This window comes from Heterodontus francisci, chromosome 8 (assembly GCF_036365525.1).
Source record: "Heterodontus francisci isolate sHetFra1 chromosome 8, sHetFra1.hap1, whole genome shotgun sequence".
NCBI lineage: Eukaryota > Metazoa > Chordata > Chondrichthyes > Heterodontiformes > Heterodontidae > Heterodontus > Heterodontus francisci.
The window spans coordinates 24,085,950-24,099,109 of NC_090378.1; the positions used below are offsets into that span (position 1 = coordinate 24,085,950).

General features: G+C 42.2%; 1 protein-coding gene across 2 annotated transcripts in view; it reads left to right on the forward strand.

Annotated features, from left to right (window-relative positions):
- The first annotated feature begins 4,740 nt into the window (after positions 1-4,740).
- Positions 4,741-13,160, forward strand: part of fnbp1l (formin binding protein 1-like) — a 200,478-nt gene continuing 192,058 nt past the window's right edge. For both annotated transcript variants that reach the window (XM_068036809.1, XM_068036810.1), the window contains exon 1: positions 4,741-4,905. In XM_068036809.1, the coding sequence (XP_067892910.1) occupies positions 4,882-4,905 (24 nt within the window). In that variant the 5' untranslated portion in view covers positions 4,741-4,881. The remainder of the gene's footprint in view (positions 4,906-13,160) is intronic.

The following is a 13,160-nucleotide window of genomic DNA, read 5'->3' on the forward strand; positions in this document are numbered from 1 at the left end:
TGTTTACGTAAACAGGAAAAAGTAAACAGTACAAAAACTCTGCATTAAGTGGGCCTGTTTTTTAACCTTATCAACTGAAAGCATTGATCCATCCTGGGATAAAATTATACTGGCTCTGGCCAGCTGTTGATACCTCACCCAAGTGGCTATCCTTGTGTAATCTAAACAGTAAGCAACAAGAAACTATTCAACTGAAATAGGGCATCACAGCCAAGCTCAATCTGCTCACAGCAGGAGTGACTGGATAGCAATCAGTAGTGGGAACATGAGTTGATTTTCTTTTCCCCTCTCTCCAAATCCTTGCCCTTGGTTGCTGAGGCCAGTTGTAGCATTCTTGCCACTTCAACTCACCTTATGTTCCCACTCCAATCCTTCTGTCTTTGGTCTCTTACAATGTTCCAACTAGGCTCCAAACAGATGACAGGCATTGTATTGAATTTTTGTCCTGCACATCCTCTCTTCTACCACCCTTTGGTTTGAACATTGACTTTAGGAACTTTGCTATCTCCTTTTTCTTGCCTATTTTACCTTTCACCATTCAACTTCATTTTGGAGGGTGTCTTTTGTGCATCTTTCCAATGTCTTTTCACAGCCTTTTTAGTTCTTTCAGTGAAATTACATTGCTTCATTGGGATGATTTTTGTATGTCTATTTTCTGCAATCCCTGTTACAAATTCCATTCCATGGCTATTGCCTTCATCTCTCTCCCTGGCAACTCTCTGAGGCTGAACAGACAGTTCACAACCTCGGTGTCCAATTTGACCCCAGGATGAGCTTTCGACTACATATCTGTTCCATTACCAAGATCACCTACTTCCACTTACCTAACATCGCCTGACTTTGACCTGCCTCACCTCATCTGTGCCTTTGTTACCTCTAGACTTGACTATTTCAATATCTCCTAGCCAGCCTCCCATCATCCACCCTACATAAACTTGAGCGGATCTAAAACTCACACCAATTCCCTTTCATCTATCATCCCTGTGCTTGCTGTCCTACGTTGGCTCCAAGTCCAGTAATGCTATGATTTAAAATTCTCATCCTTGTTTTCAAATCCTTCCATCGTCTTGCCACTCCAAGTCGCTAAGCTCCTTCAGCCCGACAACTCGCCAAGATCTAAATCTGGTCTCTTGCACATCCTAGATTTTAATTGCTCCACCACTGATGTTGTGTCTTCAGTGGTCTAGGCCCTAAGCTCTGGAATTCCCTCCTGAAACCTCTCTGCCTCTCTTTCTTCCTTTAAGACTCTCCTTAAAAACTACTCTTTGAACAAGCTTAAGGTCATCCGTTCTAATATCTCCTTATATGACCTGGTGTCATATTTTGTTTGTTAAAACTCCTGTGAAGCGCCTTGAGGCATTGAACTATGTTGAAGGTGTTATATAAATGGAAGTTGCCATTGTTCTCATCTGCCTCTTTTCACCTCTTGCAGCTTTTCAAAAGAAATGTGTCTGTCGGCCATTAAACCCATAGACTTTTGCTCTGTGACAGCCAACAGGATTTCTGACTGCTTCCAGGTTTCAGTTTAGATGAAGGGTCTAAATCTGAAATATTAACCTGTCCTCTCTTTTCAGATGCTGACTGATCTACTGTATACTTCTAGCATATTTAGAATTCCCCTAGTGTAGGTAGGTGGTAGGGAATATGGGATTACTGTAGGGTTAGTATAAATGGGTGGTTCTTGGTCGGCACAGACTCGGTGGGCCGAAGGGCCTGTTTCAGTGCTGTATCTCTAAATAAAAAATAAATAAATAAAAGACTGGAGCACTCTTTGAGATGAACCTTTTGTTCAAACTTGTGGAAGAACATTCTTGACAATAGATCAGAACCAGCTTCCTGTTTACAAGCCCACCCAGATGAAAACATAATGCCTAACCATGGGACCACATGAGCCTTTCAGTTGTCTTCTGTGTATTTGGGCTGTGAAAAAGAACATTGAACTATTCAGAAAATGCTGCTGAAGGAGCGCATGTATGAACAGGATCAGCTTATCTATGATTCCTGACAATTGAGGTTCCTACATGAATAATGAGTAGTTGGACTGAGATATCAAACATAAAAGATACCTAAATATTAAGCAAATGAATAAAATAAAAAGTGTAGAATAATGTGATTATCTCTCTTTGGCCTCCTTATCTCGAGAGACAATGGGTAAGTGCCTGGAGGTGGTCAGTGGTGTGTGGAGCAGCGCCTGGAGTGGCTATAAAGGCCAATTCTAGAGTGACAGGGTCTTCCACAGGTGCTGCAGAACATTTTGTTTGTCAGGGCTGTTGCACAGTTGGCTCTCCCCTTGTGCTTCTGTCTTTTTTCCTGCCAACTGCTAAGTCTCTTCGACTCTCCACACTTTAGCCCCGCCTTTATGGCTGCCCGCCAGCTCTGGCGAACGCTGGCAACTGACTCCCATGACTTGTGATCAATGTCACAGGACTTCATGTCGCGTTTGCAGACGTCTTTAAAGCGGAGACATGGACGGCCGGTGGGTCTGATACCAGTGGCGAGCTCACTGTACAATGTGTCCTTGGGGATCCTGCCATCTTCCATGCGGCTCACATGGCCAAGCCATCTCAAGCGCCGCTGACTCAGTAGTGTGTATAAGCTGGGGATGTTGGCCGCCTCGAGGACTTCTGTGTTGGAGATACGGTCTTGCCACCTGATGCCAAGGATTCTCCGGAGGCAGCGAAGATGGAATGAATTGAGACGTCGCTCTTGGCTGACATATGTTGTCCAGGCCTCGCTGCCATAGAGCAAGGTACTGAGGACACAGGCTTGATACACTCGGACTTTTGTGTTCCGTGTCAGTGCGCCATTTTCCCATTTTTATATCATTTTTAATCCCATGTGATTATAAAACCTGGCAATATCATACATCAGTAGTGTTAGTGAACAATGACCAAAACGTACATAGAAAAAATTCTAAATAGTTCTGAACATGGAACATGTGTGTTAATCAGAAATTTGATATGTTCAATGTAGCTGCAGATGTCTTTTTATCATTGTAAATAAATCAAATTCAAAAATGACTTTCAAAGTATCATTTTTGATGATTTAAATGTACATGTCTCTTTTTCTAAAACACAATCCCTGTCTGTTTGCAGAAACTGGATTTTCTTTCTAATTATATGCTTAGTAATATTATTTGTTTATATTTTGATTTATAAGCCTATGAGTAGGGATTTTAAAATATTATAAAAGAGTCTGAGAGGTTTGAGTATATTTTCAGCATTTTCTGTTTTTATTGTAAACAATGAGTATTGGTCATACCCATTGAGAAAACCCTTGTTAGTAAAACTGGTTATTTGCAGCCAATTCCTGTGTGACAACCTGAAAACAATGAAGCCCCCGATGAAAACAATCTTATTTATTTGAAATATTAAAACAATGTTTTACACTGTGCTGAGTCTAGAAAGTATAGGTTTCTTCAACTTTCCAAACTGAACTACAATATTATATCAAAATCATATTTATGGTTTATAGAAAACTGATGTTGCTGACTGGGATATTTAAGAAATGTATTTTATCATTTTCTACTTTTCTGACATATTTTCAAGTTAACCATGATGTTTTGCCATAATAGCTTGGTAGTAATTGGCAAATTGAAGAATTGGATAGCATCGTAAGTGAGAGACTTTGTTATCTGTGAAAATCATGATCAACTTAGCTTGGAAGTTATCGACTTTTTTCAGTAACGAACACATCTCACCATGTGTCAGCTCAGTGCCCTGTCCATACCTGTCTCTCTTTCACTGCTTCCCTTTCAGCCAAGGGGCTGACTATTCTGTAGAAGGTGACAACATTAAAAGGTCTGTAACTTTTAGTGAAGTCTGCCTAATTGATGAAGATGTGGAAAGGAATAAATGTTTGAATATATTGTACATGCATTGCAATTTATTTCTGTGTTCTTGTATTCAAATTGGATTGGATGTAATCCTCAAGAGGGTTACACGGTGTGGGAATGGTTAAGTTTCTGCAGTTGTCTCCTTTCTGTGTGGAATGTGAGGTAACTGGTGTATGTAATCATAGACATGGCGGCAGGTTTTCTCTACTAACCTGTGTTTATCATTTTCGACATGTCCCATTACCACTCCCTTTGGCCTTGCATCACCAACTATTTTGTCATTTAATCTCTCCTGCTCTCCACCCTTTTGCTCTTTTTTCCACCCTTCTCCTTGTTTAAAACCTATTACCATCTCTAACTTTTCACAGCTTTGATGAAAGGTCATCCTCACGAAACGTTAACTGTTTCTCGCTCTACAGATGCTGCCTGACCTGCTGACTATTTCCAGCATTTTCTGATTGTATTTATCATTTTCGAACTTGCTTTAAAACAACACTGTGTCAGGAAAAGTAGGGACAGGTCCGCAAGGTATTTTGTTGCATTATGCTGTAGATTACTTTACAAAAAATCATATCTGATATCACATTCTGTTAACCTGCAGATGAACAAAGACTCATTGAACACCTAGTCCTGTACGGCTACAAAAAGGTGGATCTTTTTTCGTGCATAGTTGGGAAATTGTGAAATGCAAAGAGAAGGAAGAGTATCTTTGTGGCAACCACACTCCTGACCTGCCTGCCTGAATCATTGTGTGCAGAGTAAATGAATATTGGTAACCCACCCCAATGAGTCAGTACCTCCTCCTCTCTTGGCTCTGGATCGATCCTGGGCGAGATCCTCAACCTCAAATCTCAGCCCAGCCGAGTCCTCCAACATCCCGGCTTCCACCGCGAATGTAAATGAAGTATTCGCCTGGAGAGAAGGACAAGGAGAAAGAGGCGACTGAAGGGTGGCTTTAAAATTAATACACACGTACACGGGGGGCGGGGTGAGGGGGGGCCGTCAGCTTCTTCTTGGGAGGTCAGGATAAGAACCAGCCGGCAGCCATGCATTGGGGGACGGAACTTTGGGTGAGTGAGGCTTTTTAATTTTAATTTTCGCCGGCGGTTTGGATGGAGGAGGCCGAGCGGAGCGGGTCCGGGTGGCTGGCCCGGGCTGCTTGGCAGGGCGAGGAACTGGATACTCGGTATCCACTCCCTCCCTCCCTCTCCTCACACCCCCTTCCCCTCGCCTCAGGGCCGCCGCATCGACGGCAAACGGCGGCTGACAGCCGGGGGAAGGGGCGGGGGATCGACTTGAAGCCGTGTTCGGTGCTCATGGTCTTCAAACGGCCAGTTCGCCGCCGGCTGAATGGTGGGGGTGGGGTGTGTCTGTCTGTCTGTCTCTCCCAGGCAGGTTGCTGTGTGCGATTTGTTACATAAAGAAAAAAAAAACGGCGGCTCCGAAGTGTCGCTCACACCTGAGCTTGTGAGGAAAGTAGGGCAGTTTTCTACCAGGGAGGTTCTTTTGTGTTTGTTTATTTGTGGTAGATTGAGGTGTGGGGGACGGTTGGCAGCCAGTCTCTCGGCTCACTTCATTGTGTTGCTATTTGTTCCTGGGAGGACGAGCCCTCCTTTGGTGCTGGAACAATACTGGGCGGCTGCGGGGGAGAGAGACAGGGAAGAGCTGGCAGGCACACTGAGATTATTCGTGTGTTTATCTGAATGTATTTGGAGATTGACTGGGAATATCCAGACCAGACAATTGAGGGATTTCTCTCTCTCTCTCTCTCTCTCCACCAGTAAATTTACATTGAGTGTAGATGTTTGAGGGAAGACTGCATCACGTTGGCATAAGGTGGCCCATTCTGAAATCTTTACGTTTTTACTGCACGACACGTTTTTAATGGATCTCCTTGAACTGAATTTGATTTGCAGCTTCCAAAACGGTCACTTGTTCGATCGTGTCATGCCCTTTGTGCTGTCGTTTGTTTTGTGTAAATAAGAGCGGGAGGGTGACATAGAACTACATCGCATTTTTATTTCTTCTGTTTTTCTGAGTAGATCAGCAGGCACAGTATTTAAATTTTGGTGAAAAACTTAAATCATAGTTCTCAACTCAGTTGTTACGAGCAACTGTGGATTTTTTCTTTGGCGATTATGTACAGATGGTGGCCGTTTAACGACTTTGCATAAGTTTTAGTACAGCAAATAAACAAGTCACTGTAGTTCTTTAATGATTTATGCTCAATATATTGGTTACATTTGGTTTGCGATCGCTTTGTGTGGATGTTGACATGCCCGCTTGATTTGAAAATGTTTGTTCCTCCACAATTTCAAGATACATTTTGTAGGAGAACAGAACTACTTCAGGAAGTTGGGTCCAAATGTTACAAGAAAGGACAAAGTAAAAAGTGTCTGGGGAATTATGTGTCAGAATGGGGAAGAGGAACGAGTAAGAAAACTAAGGAACTGTTGTTTCAGCTGAAAAAGGTGCAAATTTAGTTTGTTTTTCTAATGTGCAGTATATTAAAGCACTACACCAGAGAGAACATAAGTACTAGAGGGAAATATGGTTGAACTTATCTAAATTGCCCCTGGTAAGGAGACCATATGTTAAAACAAACAGTCCATGTTGATGTTAAAGATAGAGCATAGACTGAATTTCTCAACCAGAGGGATTTAGAAACATGCTGAATAATTAAAAATACAGTATCAAGATATGTAGTCAAGACCTTTCTCAGACAAACTTCAGTAGACGAATAGCATTTGAATCCTACATATAAATATTTTAATATTTTTAATCTTGCTAGCTTGCATTCCAAAGTAAAATTAGCTGCACTCAATGCCTCATTCTCAATGCTCACCATCTGTCTTAACCCATTCAGATTAGTTTAGCTAATGGAGTAGACAAATTCCCTATAAGATTATCAGCAATCAATATTTATTAAGGAGGAAAATTAAATTGAAGTCCAGAGATAATTGTAATATAATTGCATATTGTTGAAAATTAATTTAATCTCTGCAGCGAGTGTTATATTTTCTTCATATAAATTTGATCCATTTAATACCTATTAGTCTGTTCCAGTACAGCGACAGCATTGGCATCTACCTGCCAAGTGGAACGTTGGCCAGTTATAATGTGTCCACAAAAAGCAGGACAAATCCAATCCAGTCAACCACTGCCCATTAGTCTGCTCTCAATCATCAGAAAAGTGATGGAAAGGTGTTGCCGATAGTGCTATCAAATGGCACTTAATCACCAATGCTCAGTTTGGGTTCTGCCAGGACCACTCTGCTCCAGACCTCATTTTAGCCTTGGTCCAACCATGGACAAAAGAGCTGAATTCTAGAGGTGAACTCCCTACTGTACAGCATTGTAGCTGTACCTATAGCACATGGACTGCAGCGGTTCAAGAAGGTGGGTCACCTCCACCTTCTTGAGAACAGTTAGTGATGGACAGTAATTGCTGGCCTTGCCAGTGACTCCCACATCACATGACTGATATTTTATCCAATCACAGCTAATGCAGTAACTCTGTGCCAGCACAGTTCACAATTTGGGTCTGTTTAGCATTGTGCCAATCAGTCTATAGCCTGTAATAAAACCAAAAAATGCTGGAAATACTCAGCAGTTCTGGCAGCATCTGTGGAGAGAGAAGCGGAGTTAACGTTTCAGGTCAGTGTCCTTTCATCAGAACTGTTCTGATGAAAGGTCACTGAACTGAAACATTAACTCTGCTTCTCTCTCCACAGATGCTGCCAGACCTGCTGAGTATTTCCAGCATTTTTTGGTTTTGTTTCAGATTTCCAGCATCTGCTGTATTTTGCTTTTAGTCTATAGCCTGTGTTGGGTTAGGTGAGTTCACCTGGAACAGTTATACAGGTATGACAGTTAGTCACAGTAGCAGTGGGGAAAATCAGCTGGGGCCATGCTCCAGATTGCTATCCAGTGAATATTTGTTTGAAACGGCTGGTGAGTTGTCCAGTGAATATTTGTTTGAAACTGCTGGTGAGTTGTCCAGTGAATATTTGTTTGAAACTGCTGGTGAGTTGTCCAGTGAATATTTGTTTGAAACTGCTGGTGAGTTGTCCAGTGAATATTTGTTTGAAACTGCTGGTGAGTTGTCCAGTGAATATTTGTTTGAAACTGCTGGTGAGTTGTCCAGTGAATATTTGTTTGAAACTGCTGGTGAGTTGTCCAGTGAATATTTGTTTGAAACGGCTGGTGAGTTGTCCAGTGAATATTTGTTTGAAACGGCTGGTGAGTTGTCCAGTGAATATTTGTTTGAAACGGCCGGTGAGTTGTCCAGTGAATATTTGTTTGAAACGGCCGGTGAGTTGTCCAGTGAATATTTGTTTGAAACTGCCGGTGAGTTGTCCAGTGAATATTTGTTTGAAACTGCCGGTGAGTTGTCCAGGGAATGCTGTTTGAAACTGCCGGTGAGTTGTCCAGGGAATGCTGTTTGAAACTGCCGGTGAGTTGTCCAGGGCCGTTTGAAACTGCCGGTGAGTTGTCCAGGGAATGCCGTTTGAAACTGCCGGTGAGTTGTCCAGGGAATGCCGTTTGAAACTGCCGGTGAGTTGTCCAGGGAATGCCGTTTGAAACTGCCGGTGAGTTGTCCAGGGAATGCCGTTTGAAACTGCCGGTGAGTTGTACAGTGAAGGTTGTTTGAAGCTGCCTGTGTGCATCAGGTAAGGAAAGGATCCAGTCTTGACTGTGAGGTCTCCCATGTTCAGGTAATCTTCTGCTCCTTGCTGCCTGGTTTTGCACAGCAAAAAGAGCTGCTTGAGTGTAGTGTGAGTGTGTTGGTGCAGCTTATGGAAGTGAAGCTTCCAGTAAGTGCCAGGGAGCAGGGGGTGGTGTGAACAGTTTATTTTTAAAAGAACTTAGCCAACAGCCTAGTGTATCAGCGGATTCATTAAATATTTTTCCTATTAGTTTTCAGAAAACATATTCTTGTTTCTGGATTTAAAATTTGAAAGTAACTAAGAGTCTGAATATTTGCCATTAAATTAATAGCAAAACTCTATGGACAGTGTACACAGAAAGGAGGCTTGAATATTTAGATACTCTGAATAACCAAAATACATGGACCATTATTAACCAAATTATGGAAAAGCTATGTTAGGTTTTGAGTCGATCACTTATAGTATCGTGAATGAGGGAAAATGTTAACTCAGTATATTTTGATGCTTTTTTTGGCCTTGGTACTTAAAGAATTAAAGAATGTTCCATCACAGAAACAGGCCATTCGGCCCATCATGTCTATACCAGTGTTTTTCTACGTGTGTCATCTTGTGGTTGAGGGATGGCTGATGATGGTAGCTTTTTTCAATGAGTTCATGGGAAGTGAGCATTGCTGGTGAGACCAACATGTATGCCCCATCCCTATTTGCCCTTGGGAAGATCATGGGAGCTGCTTTCTTGAAGTGCTGCTGTCCATATGGTGTGGGTACACCCAAAATGCTGTTGGGGAGGGAGTTCCAGGATTTCGACTCAGTGACAGTGAAGGAACGGCAGATGGTACAGTGACTTGGGGAACTTAGAGGTGGTGGTATTTCCTTGCACCTGCTGCCCTTGTTCTTCTAGGTGGTAGAGGTGGTGGGTTTGGTAGGTTGTGTCGATGAAACGTTGATGAGTTGCTGCAGCGTATCTCGTTGATAGTACATATTGCAGACATGGAGAGTGGATGGTGTAATTAGTAAATGTTAAAGGTGGTGGATGAGGTGCCAATCAAACAGGCTGCTAGGTCCTGGATGGTTTGAGCTGCTTGAATGCTGTCAGAGTTGTACACATCCTGGCAAGTGGAGAATATTCGATCACATTCCTGACTTGTACCTTGTAGATGGTGGACAGGCTTTAGGGTGTCTGGAGATGAGTTACTCAGTAGAATTTCAAGCCTCTGACCTGCTGCTGTAGCCACAGTCTTTATATGGCTACTCCAGTTCAGTTTCTGGTCCATGGTACCCCCCAAGGATGTTGATGGTGAGGTATTCAGTGATTGTAATGCCATTGACTGTCAAGCGGAGACGGCTAGATTCTGTCTTGGAGATGGACATTGACTGCTACTTGTGTGGCATTCATGTTGCATACCACTTATCAGCCCAAGCTTGGATGTTGTCCAGGTTTTGCTGCTTGCAGACAAGGATTGCTTCAGTATCTGAGGAGTTGCAAATGGGATTGAACAGGAAGTACCTGGGCAGTTTTCCACTTTGCCAGGTAGATGCCACTGTTGTAGCTGCACTGGAACAGCTTGACTAAGGGTGGGGCTAGTTCTCGCACAAGTCTTCAGTATTACAGTCTGAATGTTGTTGGGCCCATTGCCTTTGCTGTATCCAGTGTGCTCTGCCCTTTCTTTGTCATGTGAAGTGAATTGAATTGGCTGAAGACTGCCATCTGTGATTCTGGGAACCTCAAGAGGAAGCTGAGATGGATCATACACTCAGCACTTCTGTCTGAAAATGGTTGCAAATGTTTCAGCTTTGTCTTGCGCTGATGTGCTGGGCTTCATCATTTTCGGATGGGATATTCGTGGAGTCTCATCCTTTGATTAGTTGTTTACTTGTCCACCACCATTTACTACTAGATGTGGCAGGACTGCAGAGCTTTGACCTGATCCGTTGGTTGTGGGATCACTTAGCATTGGTTAGTTTGAGCTGTTCTTGGTCTGTGCTGTTTGTTGGGCCTGGAGGACTGTTGGAGTGTATAATTAGAAGGGATACATTTTATTCCATACGTTATGTCACGTGAATAGGGAGTGGAATAAAACTTGATTTTTCCTATTTTATTAGTTTGAAATGTCATCAAAAAAATAATTTATTAGAATCCTGATGGTAAGGTTGAGATTTGGTAAGTAGATATAAAGCAGAGAAAGTAGCATTTCTGATGAATATATTAAAAAAAAAAAATTTCTCTCAATGTTATTGATACTTATTATTTTTAAAGATGGCATCACAACATCAGCATCCCAGTTAAGGATCAAATGTTACCAAAATCACAAGTTTTTGTTTACTTAATATAGAGTAGACATTCACTTCTACATAACTAATTTCAGACAGTTTTGTGCTGTTTGGCATGAGCTATGGCTGTGGCTTAGGGATTCCTACATATGTATGTCCTAGAGTTTAAGCATCTTTAAACATTCTTAGATGAACTTTGTTGCTTGTCCAGTGGCTGGATTTGGCCATTGACTAGAACATAGTGAACATCCTAGCTCCCAGTTACTGGTCTTTCTTTTCCAGCCCTATTAATAAACAAGGCTGACTGGCCAGTCATTTGTAGTGCTTTGAAGTATTGCAGGCCTGCCTGACTCTAGTATCAGATTAGAAGGGTCACTGATCTGAAACGTTAACTCTGCTTCTCTCTCCACAGATGCTGCCAGACCTGCTGAGTATTTCCAGCATTTCTTGTTTTTATATCAGATTATTGACTCTGACTCACAGGGTTGACTCTGTTGCAATTGCAGACAATGTCATCTTGAAGCTTGACTTTTTAATACAAAGGATCTTCTTGCAAGTACCAAGGAGGCCAGTACAATTCCTCTTTACATGTATGAATGTATTGCTGCCATCCGCCTGACCATAGTGTGGACAGACTTGCACTGTATGCCATTGAATTATGTTTCTACCATTGAACTTCAGTAGCAATTGCTTGCATCTCAGTAGCCCAGTTGTGATGTCTTTGCATAATTCAAGCCAATATAACTGATACATAATTTAACCTGAGGTGCTTCAGCTGTGCATAAGTTGATCAAGTTTTGTTGTATAGGGATCAGTAACTTTTCCAAGTTGTACCTGTCTTCCTGCTCCCACATTGTCATTAGCACACAATTCTTTGAAGAATTGATAGATATGGCAGAAGGGGGAAAATAAAGTCAGACAAATGTTCCTGTTCATCTGTTTTATCTGGTTGATGTTTTAAAGTGGTTCTGATGGAGCAACTCCTTTTTGTCAAAAGAATGGCAGGGTTATTTTTGAGCATCAACTTCTTCGAATCCAGTTTGACTACATATCTACATCAGTAGGTCTGAGGCCCTTGGAGACAGAGAAAGGAGAAATTATCATGGGGAATGAGGAAATGGCTGCAACGTTGAACAAATATTTTGTGACTGTCTTCACAGTTGAAGGCACAAATTACATACTAGAAATAGAGGGCAACCAAAGGGCTAATAAGAGTGAGGAGCTTTAATATCAGCAGTGAAAAAATGTTGGAGAAACATAAGGGACTAAAAGCTGACAAATCCCCAAGGTCTGATGGCCTGCATCCTAGGGTTCTAAAAGAGGTGGCTGCAAATATAGTGGATGCACTAGTTATGATTTTCCAAAACTCCCTGGGTTCTTGAATGATCCCAGCGGATTGGAAGTTAGCAAATGTAACACCGCTATTCAAGAAAGGAGGGAGAGAGAAAACAGGGAACTTCAGGCCATTTAGCCATACATCAGTCATCAGGAAAATGCTGGACTCTATTAAGCAAGTCTTGACAATGCACTTAGAAAACCATAGTAGTTGACAAATTTATTAGTTTTTAAGAGGATGTGACTAGTAGGGTAGACAAAGGGGAACCAACCGATGTGGTATACCTGGATTTGCAAAAGGCATTCAGTAAGCTGGCACACAAATGTTAATACACAAGATAAGGGCTCATGGAGTTGGTGTAATATGTTAGCATGGACGGAGGATGGGTTAACGGACAGGAAGCAGAGAGTAGGGATAAACATGGCATTTTAAAGTTGGCAGGCCGTGACTAGTGGGGTGGTGCAAGGATCAGGCTGGAGCCTCACCTATTTACTGTACAGGTACAGTGAGGAAGACAAATGGCATGTTGGCCTTTATTGCAAGGGGATTGGAGTACAAGATCAAGGAAGTCTTGCTACAGTTTTATAAGACTTTGGTGAGACCACATCTGGAGTACTGTGCGCAGGTTTGGTCTCTATCTAAGGAAGGATATACTTGCATTGGAGGTGGTACAGCGAAGGTTCACTAGATTGGTTGCTGGAATGAAAGGGTTGTCTTGTGATAGGCTGAGTAAATTGGGCCTATACTCTTTGGAGTTTAGAAGAATGAGAGGTGATCGCATTGAAAAGTACAAGATTCTGAAGGGGCTTGACAGGGTAGACGCTGAGAGGTTTTTGCCTCTGGCTGAGGAATCTAGAACATGGATGCACAGCCTCAGAATAAGGGGTTGATCATTTAGGACTGAGATGAGACATTTCTTCACTGAATGTTGTGAATCTTTGCAATTGTCTACCCCAGAGGGTTGTGAATGCTCCATCATTGAGTATAATTTAAGTCATAGTCATTTGCAGCACAGAAGGAGGCCATTTGGCCCATATTGACATGGAAC